At 49.2% G+C, this 23,230-nt stretch overlaps 1 protein-coding gene across 3 annotated transcripts in view; it reads right to left on the bottom strand.

Moving 5' to 3' along the window:
* Positions 1-837: 837 nt before the first annotated feature.
* Positions 838-23,230, bottom strand: part of DUSP22 (dual specificity phosphatase 22) — a 56,083-nt gene continuing 33,690 nt past the window's right edge. For 2 of the 3 annotated variants that reach the window (XR_004184155.1, XR_004184156.1), the window contains 5 exons: positions 16,843-16,892; positions 6,360-6,434; positions 4,056-4,227; positions 3,330-3,624; positions 838-1,378 (listed from right to left, as the gene is read on the bottom strand). Coding sequence is in view for 1 of the 3 variants with exons in the window: in XM_003896940.4 (XP_003896989.1) it covers positions 1,332-1,378; positions 3,552-3,624; positions 4,056-4,227; positions 6,360-6,434; positions 16,843-16,892 (417 nt within the window). In the remaining 2 variants the exon portion in view is untranslated. The remainder of the gene's footprint in view (positions 1,379-3,329; positions 3,625-4,055; positions 4,228-6,359; positions 6,435-16,842; positions 16,893-23,230) is intronic. The other variant, XM_003896940.4, reaches the window with a different exon arrangement.

Below are 23,230 nucleotides of genomic sequence, written 5' to 3'. Positions count from 1 at the left end.
GCCCCACAGGAGACACATCCAGGGTTCGCTGGTCTGGCCCATGAGAACACTCAGAGGCACCGAGGACAGAGCTACCTGTGCCACACCGGGCACGCACGCTGCTTCAGGATAAGCGTCGTCCCACCCGAGGTGTTTCTGTTGCCTGAAACTGATCAGAGGGTCCCCTCACGCTCCTCGGGACTGCTCGGAGGCTGCAAGCTCAGGAGTCAGACCTCTGGGAACCTGGCAAGGTGCCTCACCTCGCTTTGCCTCTCCTGTGGCCCCCAGCCGTTCCCCTGAGCCACTGCCAGGAGCTTCCAGGCATCAGAATCTACATAAAGTCTGCCACCTACAGTCAATCAGCTCATGAGTTCACCTGCCTTTAGATCAAGCCAAACTTACCCTTGTAGAGTTAAATTTCCCTTTTCTCCCACCAAATCAGAGAAGGAAAATGTTACAAACTGACTTAAACTTCTCTTCAAGTCAGGTGATGTTCCTTCAGATTAAGAGCTGAATATGGAATCGGAGTAACTGTATTCAGTGCCGTGCAGCCGACGTACACGGCAGGGCTGGCTGCACACTCCTGTGCACACACAACTCATTCCAGGCACCAAACATGCAGTTCCCACTCCGTGCAGGCAAAACCTAACTCTCACGTCCAAATTTCTTTCACCTCACACTGATGGCCTGTTTTTCTTTCTTGGAGACATGAATCCACCTTTTGTAGCATCTGCTTTAGCGCCTTCTGGAGGAAAACAAGAGCCTCTAAAATAAAACCAGGAGCAGGCTTCAATCGCACAGGCAGAGGGGAGCGTGGTGGCTGCCCCTTGACTCGGGAAGAACGCATTGCACATGACCTTAAACGTGGCTAAGTTGCCCTTTATTAATAAAAACATCGAGCTTTCGGTTAATTCCACCATGGAGAACACAAACCAGAGATAAAACCCACACCAAGGGCTACTTCCCAAGCCGGGGCATTTGAGAACACACGGGCAGCGTTCACGCCACACAAGCACACTCGGCTGTCCTTGGGGGGCGTTCACAGGAAGGAATCACGAGCGCGCAGCCATCCACACAGCAGTGCAGCAAGGCTCCCGGGGTCCTCACAGGCATCCAGGCCAGGTACAGAAACCTCCACAGCAGTGGGGATAAGGGAAAAATATTTTCTCTTGCTAAAGAATATGCTTAGTTCTCAGCATAAACATGACTACGTATATATTCAGCTTCAAATGAAAAACAAGTTTACAAATCACTACTGGATACTTAAAAATACAAACTCTACTTTGCTTTTCTTTTTGGCAGCACCAGCCTAAACTCTGCGGGTTTGCAACATTTCAGACACTTCAGGTACATTACAGTCTTCTGAGAAACGCCCAGTACTTCAGAATTCCCGGAGCGGCTGTGAAGAAAGAACATTACTGGCAACAAATATTAAAACATCACTTCAAGAACTCCAAGAATACACTGAGAGGCTTGTAAAGATGCAAATTTTTAAGCATTCAAGCTAATATCCTAAATCATTTTTCCGTTAACATATTTGTATTTATTTTTGGCTTAGGAAAAACATGTACTTTATTGGCAAATTGTTTAGCTGTAGCTGGATGGATGGTTCTACAGCCACATGCCCCTTTCTGGGTGTACACCCAGGGCCTGCGCACGTGCGCGGCATCAGGCAACGTGTTTTCCCCAGTCCCCAGAACGCTCACCGCTGACACACCCTCCACGTGCACGGGAAAACCGCTCTTCTCATTCAGGGCTCTTTTTGGGGTGGAATTCAGAGAAACTGGGTTGCAACATCTTTTTAGGGAGAGGTCGAGTATGTTTTTTCATCTGAGTGACTGCATGCTTATGGAATTTGGGTCGGTATAAAGGACTAGACCACTGAATTGGGTACAGCGTCCCAGGATGCCTGCAGCCCCCAAGGACAAACTGTAGATGCTCTCGTGGCCTGAATGTGGAATTTTACCCACCAGAAAGCACTGCTGGAGCCCAAACTGGCAACTTTAAATAGCTCAATGATATCGGTACCTTCCCCTCTGGTTTCAAACGCAGCCATGACCAAACATTTTCAACTGCGAGGCAAAGGTGACTTGCACACCAAAAACACCTTTCCAAAAACATTCAATGAGGTAGCTCAGGTCAATTATCAAACCCAAGTGAACACCAAGAAGCTTAATAAATGCTCAGGCATTTTAAAATGCAAATTGCTACAGTGCCTAATAAATGCTCTTTCTTCCCAGTTCTTGCAGGTGCGTGCAAACCTTGAGGAGGAACCCCTGCAACGTGAGCACAGCAAGAGGCTGGGAGTGAATGAAGCTGGCAAGGAGCAGAGAGCAAGGGCGCCCTGGTGCAGCCACCTTAGGCTAGTGCACCTGCCCACCACACAGCTCAAGTGCAATCAGTTCCAGAGAACAAACACCAAGGAGAACTCAGGGCTCGATGGGCTGGAAAGTGGCCCTGACTCGAGGCGCTAGGGAACGCTCAGCCTGGTGCATTCGCATTGACACTGAGGCAATCTAAGACACTTCCCTTAACTGCTGAGTTAGTATAAAGTTCTGGCCCACTGGACCAGCTCAGGGCAGTCTCTCACCCTTTCCAGGGCCCCAGAGCCACCCTCCATCTAGGGGAGTCTGGCCCTGCTGCCCCCACCACACCACCCTGGGTGGGTTCTGGGAGTGGCCACGCTTATAGCCACTCGCCCCTGAGTTCTCACGGTCTGCCCACAAGCACAGACTGCTCTTTGCTGGGTAGCTTTTCAGAGGTCGAGCTCCAATGCCTTCCATGTGGAGTCCTGGACAAAAGCAAAGGTGGCCACACCAACCCAGGCAGCAATATGCATTCTGTGACTTGAGGCAGTGAAAGAGTTCTGCCACACATTCATGTGCACATGCGTTCACCGCGTGCCACACAGATGCCACACCTAGGGTGCACATACTCTCACACAGGCATCCCATTCATACACTCACCCACACCCCACGTGCTCACCCCTGCCCGTGCGCTCACCCACACCCACGTGCACTCACCCACACCCACGTGCGCTCACTCACACCCACGTGCGCTCACCCACACCCACGTGCGCTCACCCACACCCACGTGCACTCACACCCACGTGCACTCACACACACCCACGTGCACTCACACCCCCACGTGCACTCACACACACCCACGTGCACTCACACCCACGTGCACTCACACACACCCACGTGCACTCACACACACCCACGTGCACAGCCACTGGGCGGCATCCCGGGGGCAGCAAGCTCAGGCAGCCAGGGTGGGGGTGCGCGGCGTGAAGGGGCCTCGAGCAGGGCTGGGCAGTGTTGCTTGGGAAGGAGCCCTGAGTGCCCCACCTCACCCTGGCGATCTCCCTCTCCTGTCCCCAGTGGCCACCACCACCGCACGGCCGCCCAGCCGGGCACACTGAAGACAAGCAGTGGGAAGGAAGGCAGCAGGTCCCTCGCGTTAGGTTTCCGTCGTGTAATTATCGTAGGCCAGCGGAGCCAGTGCCGGAAAACTGCTCCACCGCCTGGCGCCGGGCTGGGGCTCCACGCGCCCTTGCTCCTTATATTTACCCAGAATGTTTTTGGCTTCTTCTGCATCCTGCAAAGGGCTCTCTCCGTACTCTTCCCTCAGCCACTGCCGATACTAGAGAGGATGAAACAAACCCGACACGTCACACAGGTGCACACACAACCAGGGAAACAGCCGCGGAAGTCGGAGCTCTGTGGTTGGCTAGCCAGGGTCAGGCAAGAGGAGTAACGGCTCCTTCAAGGTGCTGGCCTAGGACATGAAAATAGGCCAGACCAAGGAAATGGTACGTCCCCCAAAGGGAGAGAAACAAGCTAGTGGGGGTACCAGGCACAAGGAAAACGACAAAAGGTAGGCGCCTGTGGCTTCAGCAGGTGCACAAGGGATCTGTGATGACTTCTGAGGGGGCGCAGCTGGGCGCGCTGGGAGCCGATGTCCTCCGTGGGCCTTTCAACTCCAAACGCCATGATGCTGGCTGTGTACGGAGACTGTGGGCACTGCCCAGGGGCACCGGCCTGAATCTCTGATGTCCCCTAGGAATTGCTTACCTGATGGACCTCATGCTTCTCAAACTCCTGGAGCTGTCTCTGGAAGCCCACGTTGGGGTTGGCACAGGATCTCCCAGCACGCACGGTGTGCAGGGCGTCCTCCCAGCCAAAGTCGGTGACGGTCATGATGTACGCGATCACCAGCGTCACGCTCCTGGAGACCCCGGCCAGGCTGCGGGGCCAAGAGAACCACACGTGTGAGGGCAGTTTCAGATCCCCGGGTCCATCGCCCAATCCACGTGGAGCTGGGGATTCTGAGGACCTTGTTTAGAAAGTCTCCCTGTGCCTTGGATGATGTGTGGACAGCAAGCTCACTGCCAGGGAGCCACTCAGCGCTCAGCGTACCAGCCTCCTCTACTTCCCGGCACCAGAATCGCACGCTTTCCTCCGCTGCCTGAGCTTCGTTTATTGGTTTTCTATGGGCTGTGGCTCCAGATGCCCCCTTGCTCCGAGCCCCTCCTCAGGTCTCCCCATTTCCCCAGACAGATGACATAACTGAGATTCCAAGGGAACTTGAGGCTTCCAGGGTCTACACGACAAACCCATTTATAACCTACATTTGTTTAGGGTGCTTCATGTTCCTTAGAAGTCTAGTTTTCTTAGCTACACGAGGGCTAGATCTGTAGTTTTTAAAGCCCACGACATACAGAAGCCCTTACCCAATCTTACTTTTGTGCTCTTTTTGACACAAATATGCAGAGTAGGCAGCAGGCACACTGTGTCTGCAGGGTGGGAGCGAGGCATCCTGCAGGCAGCAACGGTTAGGGTCAGTTACCTGGAGCGGGCCGAGGGAGGCCCGTTTTACATGTACATGCAAATGAGGGTGGTCACAGGAAGGCTGTGCTTCATCAGACTTGGAGAGTTCTAGCAACAGGTTAGGATGGGGAAGTTTAGCAAATGTCTCGCTTTTAGAAAAACCTATCTTTAGAGGTACCTAACTGTATGAAATATTAATTCCTGGAATATCAGGCCGACACATATTCAAATATAAACAATAATTTGGAAACCCCACTCTCACGTAGTGGCTCTTCGCTAGGGTTTTGTAGTAGAACCGCTAGGAGAGATTTTAGAAGACAGATCCTCTTGGGCTGCAACCCTGGAGATTCACATTCACCAGGAGCCAGGAGAGGCCCAGCAGCGGGAGCCCAAGAATTCCGCTTTCACTGGCTCCCTGAACCCCCAAGGTATGTTAAAGCCAAACAGAAATGAACGTTAAAATCCTACATTTGTATTTATTACACTTTCTACTCTTTAAACAAGTGAGATGAAAAATCATGTGATTTCAAGAACTGTATGAAACTGCAGACACCATTCTGAAAACAACTGAATTATCAGCGTCCTCCCGTGTCATGGGTTATTGGCCCTCAGAACACACCACACTTTCCACAGGTGGCTTCTCTGGATGTCATGCGCTGGGTCCCTGCGTCCCCTCTGTCCTGGCAGGGCTGCCACCGACCTCAGCAGCAATATTCCCCAGGAGTTACCACTTCACAGACCTAACGAGCTTACAGAGGAACTGTTTCGGGGAATGTCAAAAGATTGTTAGACTTTCAGTTAATTAATAACACACTTCATTCAAGACAGAGAGGGGACATGTCCGGCCCAGCACTTACAAAACAGAGCCTTGGCTCCAGAATTTTGGCGACTGGTTCCGTGAACAAATTAGCCATGTTATTAGTATGATTATGAGTGCTAATAAAAATGCCATCCCACTTTCACTAAGAACGCTCTCTGTGCCAGGCGCACGGCCAAGAGCTTCAGATGCATCATCCTCGGGTTAAATGTGATACAGCAGCTTTCTTTTCACTGTGTGTACGTGTGTGTGTATCTACACAAAACATAGCAGAATGCAAACAGACACAAAACAGCGGAATGCAAACAGACAGCTGTCACTAAACTGGGTCATTTTGGCGATACTGAAAATCCACGTTTACAATCAAGTCTCCTAAAGAAAAACACAACAGTGTCTCCAAAAAGCCACTGAGGTTTCAGGGATGAGCCTAGAGAATCTGTGTCATCTGTAAGAGGCGGCTCTGACGAAATGCTGGAGGCAAAAGCCAGCAAAGGGAAGTTTCTGTTGCCCAGTAACCTTCATGGTCCCTACAGAAATCCTAACAGTGGAAATGGAAAAAAAAAATAAAAGCAAAACGAGTTAGGCTTCTCCTTCAACAGAAGGCAACGGTGACTAACACACAGCACTGGACGCACGGAGCACGCATGTGAGACCGAGAGTTCGCAGCAAACTGCTGGGAGGTGAAACCATTATTCACACGACCAGAACACGCTAAAGCGAGACACACGCACCAGTGTACGAGGCAGCTCTCACCGCGCAGCCGGCACTCATGAATGAATTTAATACTTTCTTTGAAATGTCTTGTCCTGGGAAAAGAAAAAAGAGAAACGACATTGTCTACTTTACTCAATATATGATGAAAAGAAATTTCTACCTGAGGCTTCTTTCTTAAAATGTTAATTGATTTTTATGTATAATTGACACAAAATTCTACATATTTATGGGCTACAGTGTGACGCTTCAATGCGTGTATACATTGTATAAATGATCAAATCAGGATAATTACCTGATAAATGTTTAATCACTTTAAACATTTATCACTTTGTAGTGATAACATTCAAAAGCTTCTCTTGTAGCTCTCTTGAAACATATACTACATTATTATTTGCTGTAATCAAATAATCCACCATGTAATGGAAACCATAACACGGCTGGGTGCAGTCGCTCACGCCTGTAATCCCAGCAACTTGGGAGGCTGAGGCAGGCGCATAACTTGAGGTCAGGAGTTCGAGACCTGCCTGGCCATCGTGGTGAAACCCCATCTCTACTAAACATACAAAACTTAGCTGGGTGTGGTGGGCACCTGTAATCCCAGCTACCAGGGAGGCTGAGGCTACTAAACATACAAAACTTAGCTGGGTGTGGTGGGCACCTGTAATCCCAGCTACCAGGGAGGCTGAGGCAGGAGAATTTCCTGAACCAGGAGGCACAGATTACAGTGAGCCGAGATCATGCAACTGTACTCCAGCCTGGGCAACAGAGCCAACAAAAAAAAAAAAAAAAAAAAAAGAAACCAGAATTTATTCTTCCTGTAGTTTACTGAAAGCTCTCCCAGTCCCATACCATCAAAACCCGGTCATGCTGTCTGCGGCGGGAGCGTCTCTGCCTTAGAAGCCGTCATTTACAATGCTGAGGCCTAGGGAAGGCTGTGGGTTGTCTGGAATTTCTCTGTAAGAAATCCCTGAAACTCACAGTGACCACGGAGTGGGGTTGGGAGAGGTCTGGACAGCCCCCCCATGTTCAATCTGAGCCCCTCAAAGCCCCAGCAGCACACAGGGACCCTCACACCGGCTGTGGGTGGTGCAGGCCACCGTGACACGGGTGAGGAAGGTGTCCATGTCGTGTGGGCTTTCCAAGTCCTAAAAGCTAATTTACTCCTGGCAACCTGGAAAATCTAAAAGCATTCTCTCAGACTGTCTGCAGCTCAGTGGAGAGCTGTGGGGAGATGGAAATTCTGGCTCTAATCCCTCTTTGCCATTTACTGGACCATGTGGCCCAGGACAAGCCACTTATCTTCTCAGTTATAAAGTGGGGCTGGCATCTCACAGGGCGGATGAGATAATACGTGCCAATATGCTCTGCAAACTAAGGTCCTAAATAGACTGAACGCAGGGGCACACCTATCATCCCAGCACTTGGAGAGGCTGAGGTGGGCAGATCACTTGAACTCAGGAATTCGAGACCAGCCTGGGCAAAATGTGGAAACTCATCTCTACAGAAAATACCAAAAAAAAACACAAAAAAATTAGCTGGGTGTGGTGGTGCATGCCTGCAGTCCCAGCTACCTGGGAGGCTGAGGTGGGAGGATCTCTTGAGCCCAGGAGGTTGAGGCTGCAGTGAGCCGAGATCATGCCACTGCACTCCAGCCCGAGCGACAGAGCGAGGCCCTGTCTCAATAAATAATAAATAAATAATAGAAATAAGCTCTAAATGACGACGCGTGCCTTAATCCTTTCTTCTTCTAACTCTTAGCTCTTCAGACTGCCCTTTTCTCGTCACTCAATCAGCCCCCAGCTGTCACTCATTCAGCCCCCAGCTGTCACTCATTCAGCAAGTAGTTCAGGGACTTGCACGGCCGTGTGCCAAGCCCCTGAGACACAAAGCCAAGCAGGACTCAAGCCCCACTTTGGTGCGCTCCCAAGCGGCATGTGTGTCCCGCACCACTCAGACCTCATTCTGGACTGGTTTGTGGGTTAAGTGCAGATACCTCAGGGGACGGAGAGCACATGGACCTCTCCAATGTCTTCTACCTTTGAATGGCTTACGAAGCAGCCAAAGTTGCCCATGGACTAAACTGACTTCTCTTTAAACACTGATTGAATATTGACAATTTGCCAGGGACTCTGATAAACTAAGACATTCAGAACGCCAGGGCACATGAATGTAGTAAGAATGAGAAATTCAGGCACGGCCTAACAAACTCACCCAGTACCGACTGCAGAAGAAACTCAGCAGCCTCACGGTAGATGCTCAGTGAGATGAGGACGGCCAGGGAGCAGAAGCAACTGTCCATGTGCACGCAAGCACGCGCAAACATGCACACACATGTTCTGCAACAACTCCAAGTGTCAGCAAAGCACAAATCCCTAGGAGACCAAATCAAGGACTCCAGACTCTGACCTGACATCCCTAACTAGCACATCTGCTTCTGTTAGCTGTTCCAGGGATAACTGCTCCCAGACGTAAACTCATAAGGTGGCTTGGTACACAGCAGGCAAGAAAGGATTCTTGCTTTCTTGCTGTAATCCCGAAATCTAAGGTATCCGTGCTGAAGGAGACTTCAGAGCAGACACCCACCACAGCCAGGCCGTGAAGCCAAGTACACAGCAGAGTGGGGCACCAAGGCGACCTCTTGGGCAGGAGCCTGGCCCCCAGCAAAGAGCCAGGCAGCCAGGTGGGAGCTCCCCACCCCCCCTTCAGCAGGACTAGCCACGTGGGGTTGGCAGGGAAGTCTGTGGTCTGCAGGTACTGGAACGGGAGCAAGACACGTCCGTTGCACTGAGTTTGTCTGGGAAGGACGTCCTGTCTTCCTGCAGCTCTGTCCACGCCGAAGTAACGGACTTCCTGTCCACGCCGAAGTAACGGACTTCCTGTCCACGCCGAAGTAACGGACTTCCTGACCACGCCGAAGTAACGGAAAGGCCGCGGGTAGGGACTTCTGGAAAACCTTTCCCTTCCTGAAGAGAGGAAAATGGTCTATCTCTGCCCCTGACTTCCCGCCACGGAGCCGGGAGCGAGCGCCGTGCTCAGACCTGCACTACCTGCTGCCAAGTGTCTCCCTTGGAACGCCGTGTGTCAGTCAGACATGCTATTCCGCCACACGTGGCCAAATTCCTGCTACCTGATACTACGCAACTAATTCAACAATGTGGAAAACCTTGAGCCAACTCATCTGGCCCAGACGTGGCTCCAGACGGCTGGTCTGCAACTTGCCTGGTGGTTTACACCAGGGGCCTGCCCTCCTTGCAGGCCCCTGCACACGGGAGACAGGCCAGTGCACAGGCTGGGGCAGCTGACTGGCTGGCTGCAGGGGTGCAGCTGGACGGCGCCCTCCTTGGTGCCCCAGGCTGCTCACACTGCTGTGGCCCCCCCCGGGTGCCAAGATGCTGCCCCCGCTGCAGGACCCGCTCTGGTCTGTTCTGGGTGGGTCTCTTTCTGCTCAGGAGGAGCCGTGTCTGCAGGCACAGCAGCCAAAAAAGCAAAAGCAAATCTAGAAATGAATGACGACCGCCCGAGTAAATGAAAAACCACAGAGCACCTCAGAACACACGGCAAAGACCACACGGCAACATGAAAGCCAGCAGTGCCCCTCTGACTGGGGACAGGACCGGGTCACGTTCAGTTCTGTGAACCTCACCAAGGTCTTGTAAAGATGACAACTGAATCCCTCCACTGAAACCTTGGAGTGGGAACCACTTCTTATATCTGGCTTTGACATCTGCACGTCCCCAACCACAAACACAGTGACACCGGGCTTCTCACATATTGTGGGGTTGAACCTGGGTCCAAGAGTCAGCCTTGCCACATCTCAAAATAAAAGAGGGGTGTGTGCTCAGCCTGGCACCATCCAAACCCATCCGTGCCCAGGCAGCCGAGTGGGCATGGGAAGGAGCTGAGGAGGTTATGGAGAGGTGACCCCACTCGGCACCACCACCCCTGGTAGCTCGTTCCGTCTGCAGTGAGAGTTAGTCCAGTAGAGCCCACAGGACATAGCTCCTACCCACCACCGCGTTAAGGGCCTGGGCTGCAGAGCCCCTGTGCGGGCATCACGACAGGGCTACTCACAGCGCCATGCCAGGAGCCGGAAGGATGCCAACAAGGCGGCTGCTCAGAGCCCCCCCGCGAAACCTGACTCATGGACACGATTCGGCACAAGGCCAAGCCAGAGCGATATTCCTAGAAATGCCTTTTCCAAGAAAAGCCCAGAGGCAGGCGAGCACTCTGCCACTGCGGGGCAGGGTTGTGTGGGGTGTTATTTCCAGGGAAGCTGATGGCAGAAGCCCCAGCTCTGGTCATTAAACTCCCTCCTCCACAGCGGGAAACACCCACGGTCCCGGTCCTTCTATTGCTCAACTGCAGTTAGAAGCAGAAGCGCGCGTCTGAGGCACTATCCCACCGCAGGCTGTTTCGATGAACACAAGTTCCCTGTTCCTGCTCTCCGTCTCACTGGTGGTTCACCTTGACGTCCACGCACAGCCGTGTGGCACAGGCTCTGTCCGCAGAGAGCCAGGGAAGGTATGCACAGGAAGCATGGACCGGACCGCGCTTGGTTAGAAACGCACCAAACAGCGCCTGGGGCTATCACGCCCGCTCCTGCCCCTGGTCCTTGGAGCACACCTCGGGCAGCAGGGGCACCTCCAGGGAGAGGGAACTCGCAAACAGCCCAGCCACCCACAGCTGTCTCCCTCCCTCCTCACGGACCAGCATCCTCTGCCTGGTTCCTTTCCTTTCTGCATCGAAGGCCAAGAGCCAGTGCCCAGACGGGCTCTACTGACCTACAGAGAGTCTAAGAAAAGATGGTGGCTGAGCCTGTCAGTCACACTACGTGGTGTTCACTTTTGAGGCCGGACAACGACTTCTCACTCCAGAACTGCAAGATCTGGAGGCCTCGACTCCCACTGTAGGATCTAAGGTGGTCCCGTCCTGCTCAAAAGGACCTTGCCTGTTGGAGTGGGAGCCCAGAGATCTGGCTGAGCACCTTGAATGGCAGCCGGTCCTACCCCAAAAGCCCGTGGTACCAGACCAGGCTGTAACAGCAGCCGAGGCCACAGGAACCCAGGGGGCTCCTCCTTCCTCCAAGTGATGCAAAAGTGTGTGTGCAAATGAAAGCAAAGGAGAAATCCAAAAAAGGCAAGCACCCTTATGTATAAAAAAATGTATATTTTTATACATTACGTATGTAAATATGTATGTTTTTGCTTAGAAAAAAATGTTTTTGTTTGTTTGTTTTCTAACAGCAAATGAGCAGAGTATTCTCTCTGGGTCCAGGCTCTGGAAGGTGGTTTCGTATCAGAGAGCTGCTTCCTCCCGGGGCAGAATCTGTCCGCAGCCCCCCACCCACAGGCCCTGCCCCAGCAGCGCTGCAGCGAAAGGCTGACGGTGACGCCCCCACTCCACCCCGAGGTAAGTGGGAAGGGCGTCCTCACCAGACAGGCACGGAGGAGCTGCCCCGTGAGCGCCCAGCACTACACACAAAACCAGCCCACATTTCTATCAGTGATTCCCAACTTCGGTATTTCATGCACTGTCAACATTAAAAATAAAATTGGGGGACACATATATTGTACTTTTCGTTTTGCCAGACAAGGTCTTCTTAAAAGCAAACTAAAACAAGGAAAGACCTGTCTACTATTTACTGCATCATCCCCCAGAAGAATATTTCAACACCAAAACAGAAGGACACAGTCTAAGACTGATCGATAGTTCTTTAAGTTGAATAAATGAGGTCTTTAAAACTGAATGCCACTTTCAGCTCTCATTTCTTTCTCCTTGAGCAGGAGAACATCGCCACGGGCTGGCAGAGCCCTCAGGAACGGTCCGGAAGCAGGACCACAGCAGTCCAAGGGCCCATCTAGCTCTAATCTTGCAAAAGTGCTCCTTTATAATAAAATAAAGAAAAACATAAATGAGAGAAAAAGAGAGTTGAAAGTACAGAAGGTGTCAGTTAAAGAAAATACAGACAAAAAGATAGGGAGATAGAATAAGGCACGGACGTTTTACCGATGTTTTCAATACAGGCTCTCTGTATTGCTAATGCTGCTTCTCCCCACAAAAACCTCAAGAAATTTACAGACCTGCTAGATTCTAAAACCACTGAATGTCACGAAGGCGTTACTGCAATGATGCAGGCCCACCGACTCCACAGCCTGGCAGAGATCAAATGCCCTTGGACCTCACAGAAAAAGAAAAAAAAATCGATGATTACTTGCTTCATGATGTCAAACTACAAAATGCCAATGAAATATATTAAAACAGGATGAGTAAATAAGTTAATATGCATCTAACCATTCACTTTCAAAATACATTAATACTCTGTACTTGAACAGACAGAAAACATAATCATATTTTCAGAAATGCTTAGTGTTCATAAAAAACAATTTCACCGATACCATCCCACCTAACACTATAAAAGCCCCGTGAGACAGGCGTTTCAGATAAGAGAAGAAAGGTTAAAATGACTTGCCTAAGAAATCCCAGAGAGAAAGCAAAAGCAAGTAAGTATTTCCAAAGCCCTTAATTCCCTAACCCACACCACGCTGGCCACTCGGGGAACATGCAGTGTGTGCATTTGATAGAAACTCTAGGATGCCCCTAATTACGACAAAATCATGCAAAACACACCACAATAGGTCTCTGGGGTTATCACAACTCTGAGAACTTGAACTTTTACATTTCCTGACTTGGCAAGGCTCGCTGGTTGGGGAACTGTGAGCTGAAGTTCTAACATGTTAACGTTATCTCAAACCAGGTTTCTGCATTTTAAGTTCCTGGAAGACCAGAGTGGGAGATTTGAGAGGTTTAAGGCCAAGACAGAAAACTGACCTTTCTGGGCAGCTTGCAGCAGCTGAATGTCAAGTGACAACAGCTAGTCTCAAAGGTCACAAATCTCTTCCTAAGCATAACTAGCCAGAATTCCTGTTAGTGCAGGGATTTGTGGGGAAAATGTAAGACATAAAGTGTTCAGTTACATCAAAACTGCCATTCCTTTTCAACATCTGTACTTAAGTTTAAAACAATGAGCAACATAGGTTTCCAGAATCTATTTTATCATTGCACAGAGAAACTCCGAGGCATCAAGAATTTTTTAAGTGGCTAAAGAGCTACGATTTCAAATCGTTTAGGTCCCGCAGAACACATTTTCCAAGTGGCAGGTGAGACTTCTTTCGCTTTTGTTAACTAGAGAATAACGAACATTTGTCGTCTGACCATCCTCACTGGTTGACGATACAGAAAGCAAAAGTGGATCGTCAGCACCGGATACTTGGTGAGTAATAAACACCCTAATAAATGCCCTGAGAGAGGCAAGTGATCTGCCTGCCAACCTGAGGTGAATCACTTGATTACACTGAAAATACGCTCCCCATTAGAAAGTTCACCATGGCTTCCAGCAGAAACCGTAACCGGTAAAAAGAAACGCAAGCTGCTTCATCGCCTGCGTCTTCACAAGCTGAGTCACGCCAAGTTCCAAAGTCAACTCCACCATTTCCACATAACTAGTACAGCAAGCAATATTTAGAGTCAGGGACACATGTGTGCCGAAGCCTGACTTATTCATAAGCTTTGCTGTTACTAATGGATTAAAAATAAACGTTTCCCCAAGAGCACGACTCCCAACAGCAGAGCGTCCACCTCTCTCCGCCTTTTCACGAGCTACGGTCCCGACTTCCTCCTCCAGCTGACACAGAAGTCGTACTGTTGTAGCTTCACTGGGAAGTGCAGCAGGGCACATCCTCCACACGCAGGCCCCACACACGGCACTGCCACACCCACCTAACCCCTAAGCCCACCTACATTTATAGTTTGCCTTTGTAACTCTTTCTTTGTCATCCAGATACAAAGAACGAGTTACAAAGGCAAACCATAAACTTAACAGAACCTCTTTACATATTTGGGATGGGAGAGAACTAATTAAAAGGGTAGGAGGGAGGTGGGGGATGAAAAATTGCTTACAGAGTAAAACGTTCACTATTCGGGTGACGGATGCACTAAAAGTCCAGACTTCGCCATTAAGCAATATATTCATGGAGCAAAACTGCACCTGCACCCCCTAAATCTATGCGTATTTTAAAAAGAAAAAGTACGGGCTGGTCCTTCGGCACCAAAGGTGACTGCAACTAGGCTGGTTTTGACAGATGATCTGAACTGACCCACGAGACCTGGAACTCAGAAAAGAAGCTGGCGTATCTCTGTCTCCCCTGTCCTAGGCTTCCTGGGCACCAAAACTTGTTATCGCAACTACCTTTTCTGTAACTCTCAAGATACGTTAATACACGCTGAGTAAAAACAGACTCATTTGTACAAGTGCCCAGAGTTCACCGAGAACACCTTCACATACATGACCTTGCCTCCCAAAATCCTGAGGACAGGCATTTTCAGATGAGAGAACAGAGGTGCAGATGGTTAAAATGCCCAAGGTAGGGGTAACTGGCTTTACAGTTGAGACTTTTTAACATCTATGTCGACTGCTTACGTGTCTATAGCGCGAGGGGCCACTCCACGCTTAGATCAGGTCACTGTCACAGACAAAGACGGCACTCAGCTCCAAGCAAAGCTGGGAAGCACTAGGGACAGCTCAAGGACACGTAGCCACCTGCACTGACAACAGGTGTCCAGGGTCACATCTGAGTTTTTCTTCTACAGAATCAAATTGCCAATCAGGTACTGACAAGTTCAACAGCATGTCAGAATCTCGGTTTGAGATAAGAGCAAAGCAACCATTCTAAAAATAGCCACCAAAACACGGGCAGAAGATTGCTATGGTCTTCAGAGAAAGGCAGCGGCTCACTTCCTTCCGTGGGCACCATGCCTTCCAACCACTTCTGTTTCTTGACACGACCAGGAACCAAGGAAGTTCTCTAATGCTGCTTCTCCTCCTTCCAGGCCGAGAGCAATACTCTGTTTTCCTAGGAAAACCCCTCCTCCACCATCCTCAATCTTAAAGGTTCACCTTTCTGTGAAGTATCAAGAGTGCATGTGGAAACACAGCCCCTGGGTAGCACACAGTGGCTGCAGCTTCCCACCTCCCATTCCCCTCCTCATCTACCACCTCACTTTTCCCATGTCAACCCATCTTACTCGAGCTCTATTTTTTTTCCCAAAAAGGTAGATCTCACAAAATTATTGCATAAACTGTGATTTCTCTGCTCTGCCCCAGTGAAGACTCAAGGTCGGCCGATGGCCAGCGTTTAGTAATTCCCAGAGTGGTGGGACACCTGGGATCCTGAACATCGGGGCACACGGCCTGCACTCCTGATTCGTAGGGTATGCATGCACCAGTGCTTGGGGCAGAAAAGGTGAATCCAGACAAGCCTGAGGACTCTCAAGTTCACGAATTCACCACAGCCTACAACTTCCCTGTGAAATGCAGTAACACGTAGTCCAGGAGGGTTGCTGTGTCTTTGACCTGTGTCATACAGCACCGGGCCAACCTGAGAACCAGAGGCCGGACTCAGCGGCACGGGCTAAGTACTCCACTTCCAGCCCCAGCCTCTCAGCCTGCAAAAGTCACATTTGTGCTTCAGGAAAACTGTCATCTACTCCACACCATGGTATTTCCGGGTTCCTTCTACACAGCCACGAGTGACTGCTAAAGCTGTAGCTGCCGTGGGTCTCCAGGGCCCTGCCCCCTATCTTGCCAAAACCTCATCCTACCCGTCTCCACAGGATTTCTTCAATACGGAAAAGGGGGCAATTACGAATCTCTCTCTAGGTGCAAACAGAGTTAAAACGACATCAAAGGTTTATTCGGCTATGAAGAAATAGAGGACCGGACTTTCCTAAGCCAGAACGACCTATTCGTCCAACTCAGCCAGGCTTCAGCAGCCTGCTGTCCCATAAGGCAGCTGCCGGCCTCCTGGGGTTCTCAAGCCCTGGAAATGCAGCTGGTCTGACCTGAGACGTGCGAAGTATGAAACAGCACACCAGAGTCCCCAGACTTTGTATGAAAGAAGGACATAAACTTGCTCATTAACTTTTTATATTGAGTACGTATCAAAATAGTATTTTAGATATACTGGATTAAGTAAAATATATTATTAGAATTAATGTTGCCTGTTTCTGTTTGCTGTTTAAAATGTGGCTCCTAGAAAATTTAAAATTGCCCATTTGTGGCTTACTATCTACTTCTATTGGACGGTGCTGCCTTAGACAAAACCCAACAAATCCCTTACGGTTTTATTTCTAGAGGAAAGATGAGCACACTAAAGGTTTAAGGTACCCTTTTTAAACATCAGACCCTTCTTGTGGACATGCCGTGGGTCTCTCTGCGTAACGGAAGGACCAGTCAGCCGCAAGGAGCCTCCTGCCACAGCTCATCCCAGCGTGCCCAGCATCGACTTCGCAGGCTCACAGCCTCTTCCCTGGGGCACCAGGCCTGCAGGGTCCACCAGGGTCCCACGGGCTCTGACGACTTCACAGTCTTCTACTTCTTTGACTTTACCGTCCTCTATTCATTTTTTTAAATGTCTCCAAATAAGACAGAAAAAAGAAACTTACAGGTTTTGAGATGGTGAATCCGCTGCTGGGATGCACAGGTATTTAACTCCCTGCAGAATAATAAAAAGTAAAAACATAAAAATAAAAACATGAAACTCAGTGGAGAAAAGTATTTAAGGAACTATTTACTCAAGTCAAAAAATAAAAAATAAAAAGGAGAAGTTTTTCACTCGTCTTTTGTTGCCAAGGAACTGCAGAAAAACTAATTAAAGTTCCTGGTTATTTTCCGTGACCATGCGTACAAATAATCCTGCTTTGGTCTGCAAACAGCTTGTAGGTTCAGGCAAAACTCAAAGGTCACGTCAAACAAGTGAAATACTGGAGTACTTTTCAGTAAGTTTCCACTACTTTCAAAACCAGCATCTCAGATGCTAGTTTATATATTCCAAATTTTTTATATGTTTCATTTAGGAATCTGAATGTTCAAAAAGGAAGCACTATTCGTAAAAGCCTTAACATAATAAGTGAAAACTATAATGTCACATTACAGCTTTCTACATCAATTTTAGTATCATGACAGCTACAATTTCACGGATGCACCAACATGAGCTTTACCCTAGGGATAATAAAGGTTTATATATCAAACAAACATACTTTTTTCTTTTTTAAAGAATGACCAAATTTGAAAAAAATAAACTTCATATACTCCTCTATAACACTCAGAAAAAAGGTTTATGTAAATCCATGCTATAACAGGCATGCTAAATTTGAGATTTATTTTTTTAAAAAAACTGGCTGTTTCTCTTTCGGAGGGACTGAAAGAATGTTTCAAATGCTCTGCCAAGTAGGAACACAAAACATAAAAATCTGATATTCTCTCTGTAAGAGATTATAGCCTGATGAAGAATTAGATGAATTATTTTAAAATTATTCCTCTCTTAATTGCCTAATCTCACAGAATCTTGCCACCATGTCACAGACAATACTAGGGGTGAGGGGAGCACATCAGAAACTGGAAAAGTAACCAACCCTGAAGAACAAAAGCACAGGGAGGGAGAAGAGTGACACAGCAAACAAGCTCAGGTTCCTCGGAAGATGCAGTTACAACGCCGCACATCTTCAATAATTATTCACAAATAATTTTTGCATTTTTTAATTAAACTTTTACCATTAACTCCTATTGTCAGGAATTTCTGTGCTGTATTTGCTAATAGGAACAACTCAATGTGTAGCTGCCCCAATCCTTCCACACCCCTACACATTTAATAACTCCTGGCATTGTGAGTCCTCCTTTTCCAACACGGGCACCAGACACGCTCGTGTCCCAACCACCCTTGCGATGAGGGACTCCCCACCTGGCCTCACGGACCCAAGGGTCCACCCTCAGAGTCAGATGGAGAGCTACCGAGCGGGATCTGGGAAGCACACATGGGCTTCGCAGGCGCAGGGCGGGGACAGAGCACGTGCGCTTCGCTGGCGCAGGTGGGCACAGGTGGGCACAGGTGGGCACAGGCGGGCACAGGCGGGCCGGCTCGTGCCAAGGTGGGCGCTGAGCTTGGGGCCAGTTTTCTGGGAATCGCTCCTGAACTTCAGTCTAAAACGTGTTCTCCGTCCATTCCGAGGGAACCGTGAGCTTCGACTCTCTCTTAGTAAGAGCTCAGCTTCCTGCTGAAACTGGGTCAGAGCAGGGTCTGTTCACCGCAACTAGGACCTAAGTGAGAGGATCTGTGGCCTCTTCCAGTGATGACGGTCGTAAGTGAGAGGATCTGCGGCCCCCTCCACAGAGACAAGGGGTCAGAAAAACACGTTCCCCTCACAGTTTCTGTACAGTGTGAATCAAAAACATTTTTCCCCTCACAGTTTCTGTATATTTTGCTTCCCGCTGTGCATCAATCTTTACACCTTCCAGTAAAGGCCCTTCTGGGTCTTGAAGGAGAGTTTTACTGCTGTTTATCCACATGGGAACATCTCCCTTAAGACCGAATGGGCCTCAGCCACGCCAAGGGTTAATTGAGGATCTGCTGGTGGAAGAGGAAAGTGAAGCAGCAGCTTCTCCCTCCTTTGCCTTCATTCTGTCATCCCCAGTTGCCTCCTCCTGTCTCTGTCCTCATTTCTCCCGGGCCCGTGGGCTGTGCTCTGCCGGGAACACTGAGCAGTTGTCTGAAACTCTAAAGTATCTTCAAACCCAGAGAGTATTACAGCTGGGACTTAAAGGGAAAGCAAACAGAAAAGGAAATATTGTTGTTAAAAGTAATTTCAGTCCTTTCCCTCATGGAGGTCAGACAAGCTTGTCGGTATAGGTGCTCATACCTCCTGCAGCCACCGTTGAAATGACTCATTCACTTCTTTCCTTTTACTCTTAAGTGAGAGTTGGCAGTCGCTCAGTCCAGAAGCTTGTGAAATCCATTCCTCCCACACTCTTCCTCCACCCTCCCTGGAGACCAGGACCTCCAGACAGACCAGAAGGAGTCTCAAGTTCCCACCTTCCCTTCCAGTGCCATCTTCAGTGTCAGCAACTTCCATCTGGCAAGGAAGCTTAAGACGCGACGGAAATGCCCGCCTGTCACAGATGCTGACTGACAGCCACTCTATTCTAGCAGAATCTGAAATCAGCCTGGTCTACATGTCGAGAGGAAAGAAAGACAAAAAGGAGGACACGAAGAGAATGGACAGAGGGTCTGCTGAATAGCTCTTTGCTGGCTGAGAGCATTCACTCTAAGTACCAGCCGTGGGACCGGACCGTGCTGTGCTTCCAGTGGCCGTCTCCGTGTGTCGCCGTGTTCCCCTCTGCGGCACCCGATGCATAAAAGGACCAAATCAGGTTGGTCCCATGAGGCACGAGCACCTTGTCATGTGGGCACGAGAATCTACCCACAGGAGGACGGCAAAGGTGCTCTCTCCATCTGAGAACACCCAGGATGAGAAGGCAGCTCTTGGCCACGCTGGCCCTGCCCACATTTGCGGGGATGGGCGTGTGGAGCTGCCGTTTCCCATCTGTGAATCCGCTACAGAGGAACAAAGTGGCTCCCAACCACAATTTGGGGACCCCCTGCGGTGAAGGCAAGACAGATAAAAATATAAAACCTAAGTCAAGATTATATTCTGTCGAAGACGGAGTAACAACAGCAACAGTAACAAACTTCCCTGCAAGGGTGCCCGGCACGTCGCAGGCACTCGCTGAAATGTCCGTGGAGTGACGAGCGGGAGGATCAGGGTGCCCGGCGCGTCGCAGGCACTCGCTGAAACGTCCGTGGAGTGATGAGCAGGAGGATGAGCACAACGAGCACAAAGGCCACACTGCGAGATGAGTGCAAGGAAAGAAAAACACTGCGAAGCACCATCCTCTGTCCTAGTGACCACGAGATGAGAGCTGGGCTTCGGCCCACACCATGCAAAGGACAAGCCATCCACACATGCTCGAGGGACACCAGCGTCCCTCCTGGCCACGGGAACAGGACGCAGCTGAGAGCCAGTCGGCGTCATCCACAATAAGAACATGCAAACTCGGTCCAGGAAGGAGTCAAAACTGTCAAAAAGGTTCAGCTGCTCGCCGCCCAGGAACACCTATTTATCTTGGTTTAGTTATTAACAAAGCATGAAAAGTCTCTTCCAAGCCACAGACTACAGAATGTGAGTTGCCTTAAAACAGCTTCAGATACCTGCACATGTGCACAAGTCACGACAGTTAATTACTAATTCAGAAAGCAGCATGAGTCCCCCAATGCCACAAGAAAGCTGGGCCCGCTTAACTACAGAAGTTAAGTTCTGCAAAAGTTCTAACGTGAGGTGGAATAGATGGTCTCACCACATAGGTCCTAAAGACAGGACCACGCTTCAGTTTTGAAGTTTACAGAAATAGAAATAAAGGATATGTTTAGATAAATTATGGAAAGTCTAACAAACTTGGAGGTTTAAAAAAAGCAAAAATTCTAGAACAATCTGAAAAATGTGTAAGTAACAAAAATAGCAGCAATGTTTCCATTAGTATAGTGTTTGCTATAAGGTATTCACTCCTTCATGCTACTGCTACTATTTGAAAAAGTCAAGGTAAAATGGGTTGTCTTCCTGTTGCAATAAAATTCTCACTAAATAAATAAGAATTCAGCACTTTCCATGATGTCCCAAAAAAGCGGACTGGTGGGAAGCCAATTAACATAAAGTTTTATGAGGCTATTAAATGTCAAGTTACAGGGCTTCAATCTCGAGTGCACTGAAGGACAGAAACAGTTAAGAGAAAGGGGCTCTGTGTATGCTTCAAGACCGTCATGATTTCTGTGAGGACAGAGAAAGAGCAGCTGATGACGGCATTTTACGTGGCGTAACATGACGAAGTGAGCACCAGAGAGAGGAAAGGGGGAGGAAGAAACAGTCTCTTTCTACCTGTGTTGAGGGGACCACGTGGACACTGAATGTCACTAACACCACACAGCACGTATGAAACCATTAGTATAAAACCACTGGTATAAAACCAGGTGATGTCAAAATTAGGAAGATGCAGGCAAGAGGCCGGAGAGATGGGGGGTCTGCCAAGGAAAGCTTTCTAGTGGAGGTTTTGTGTTCAGGTTTTGAAAGAAACAACAGATGTCACTTGGAGAAGAAAGCTCAGAAAGGGTTCCAGCAGCTCTTCTGGAACCAGCGCCCAGAGCTGTCTAAGTCCATCTTCTCAAAAGTTCTAATACTTCTCAGTTTTCTGTTTCAGCAAGTATAGTAACCACCAAAAGTAAGGCTTTTACCTTTCTTTGGGCCTGAAACTAAAGATTACACTTAAAACGATACGGAGGCAGGTCCCTGAGAAGCAGGGCCAAGGTTCTGATTTCACGACTGGTAAAGAAAGAGATCAAACTCTCGCTTGTTTCAAGTATGATTTCTAACATTCACTGTTCTTTTCTTTCTGAGGCATCGTAAGGAGGAGAGTCTTCTGAGGAGCCCAGCTGACATTCTACTTTCCACAAGGAAGATAAGCCCTTCAGCAGCCACGCCTCTCTTCCTGCAAAGCCAACAGGTTACAGGGCAGAACTGGATCCCTGCAGGAGCCTGTTCAAAACACAAGGAGGAGGAAAGCAAGTTTCTAAGGGCCAGGATCAGGAAATCACGCAATGGAAACGTTATTTTGGCTGCTAATAAGCATGTCACGACTAGAAGCCCCGGTTTCTCATCTCAGCCGGTACGGCAGCCGTGACAGCACGGGCGAGCCCAGGAGGGGTCCTTCTCCAGCAACAGTGTCTGTTATTTGACCGTGAGTCCCGTGAGGGAGGCGTCGGGTGCCCTGCTGCACCGGCCTGTGCAGCCCCTGTACACACTGTATTCACATGGACCCTCCACCACAATTAACAACTGAGTGAAACCAGCCAGGGACCCCTCAAGAGCTACTTTCACCACATTCCCAGAAGTCTGACCCTGAAAAAAAAATAGAATTAAAAGCCAAATTTAAATTTGAACCACCCTCCCCTGATCAGAAGCAAGGTCACAGCTTACAACACGATGATGAGAGACACACAGCAGAAGACTCCCATTGGAGACAAGCTCTCTCTACACTATTTTGTGGTAAAATACACATAAGATTTGTCATCGTAGGCCGGGCACTGTGGTGGCTCGTGCCTGTAAACCCAGCACTTTGGGAGGCCAAGGCAGGTGGATCACGAGGTCAGGAGTTTGAGACCAGCCTGGACAACATGGTAAAACCCCGTCTCTACTAAAAAATACAAAAATTAGCCAGGCGTGGTGGCACGCACCTGTAATCCCAGCTACTCAGGAGGCTGAGGCAGGAGAACAGCTTGAACCTGGGAGGTGGAGGTTGCAGTGAGCTGAGATCACGCCACTGCACTCCAGCCTGGGACACAGCGAGACTCTGTCTCAAAAAAAAAAAAAAGATTTACCATCGTAACCATTTAAGGTGTACAGTTCGGTGGCCTTAAGTACATTCACACTGTTGTGCAACCATCACCACCACCCATCTCCGGGACGTTCTCATTTTCCTAAGTAAAACCCTGCAGCTATTAAGTAATAACTCGTCATTCCTCGTAGCCCCTGACAACCACCTTTCTCCCGCTACGAATCTGACCACCACAGTCATATAAACCTGACGGCAAGCAAACCGTGTAAACAGTCTGGCCACACTTGAAGATCGCAGACCCAGGAGATGGCAAACACGAACTTGAAATTGCTTTCGATGCACACTGCGGGTGGGATGAGCTGTCTCCTCTTTGCAAGGTGTCTTTATTCCACAGAAAGCACGTGAAAATGCTCACTTACGTGTGTGGAAGCCCAACTCGGTGCCTGGCACATGCATTTTGATTATTTCTCCTCCAGGTATGACGTTCACATGGCCCATAACATTTGCAGGAATTTGTAAGGTTAAAGGGAAAGAGCAGAATTGGAAATCCCATCCCAAGGACGATTACACCGGGAAGAACTTATGTGTGTGCCTACGGACTAAGTACTGGAAGTC

The sequence above is a fragment of the Papio anubis genome, chromosome 6 (genome assembly GCF_008728515.1).
Source record: "Papio anubis isolate 15944 chromosome 6, Panubis1.0, whole genome shotgun sequence".
In the NCBI taxonomy this organism is placed as follows: Eukaryota; Metazoa; Chordata; class Mammalia; order Primates; family Cercopithecidae; genus Papio; species Papio anubis.
Note: the sequence above shows the minus strand (reverse complement) of the source record. Positions and strands in the feature narration are given on the sequence as shown.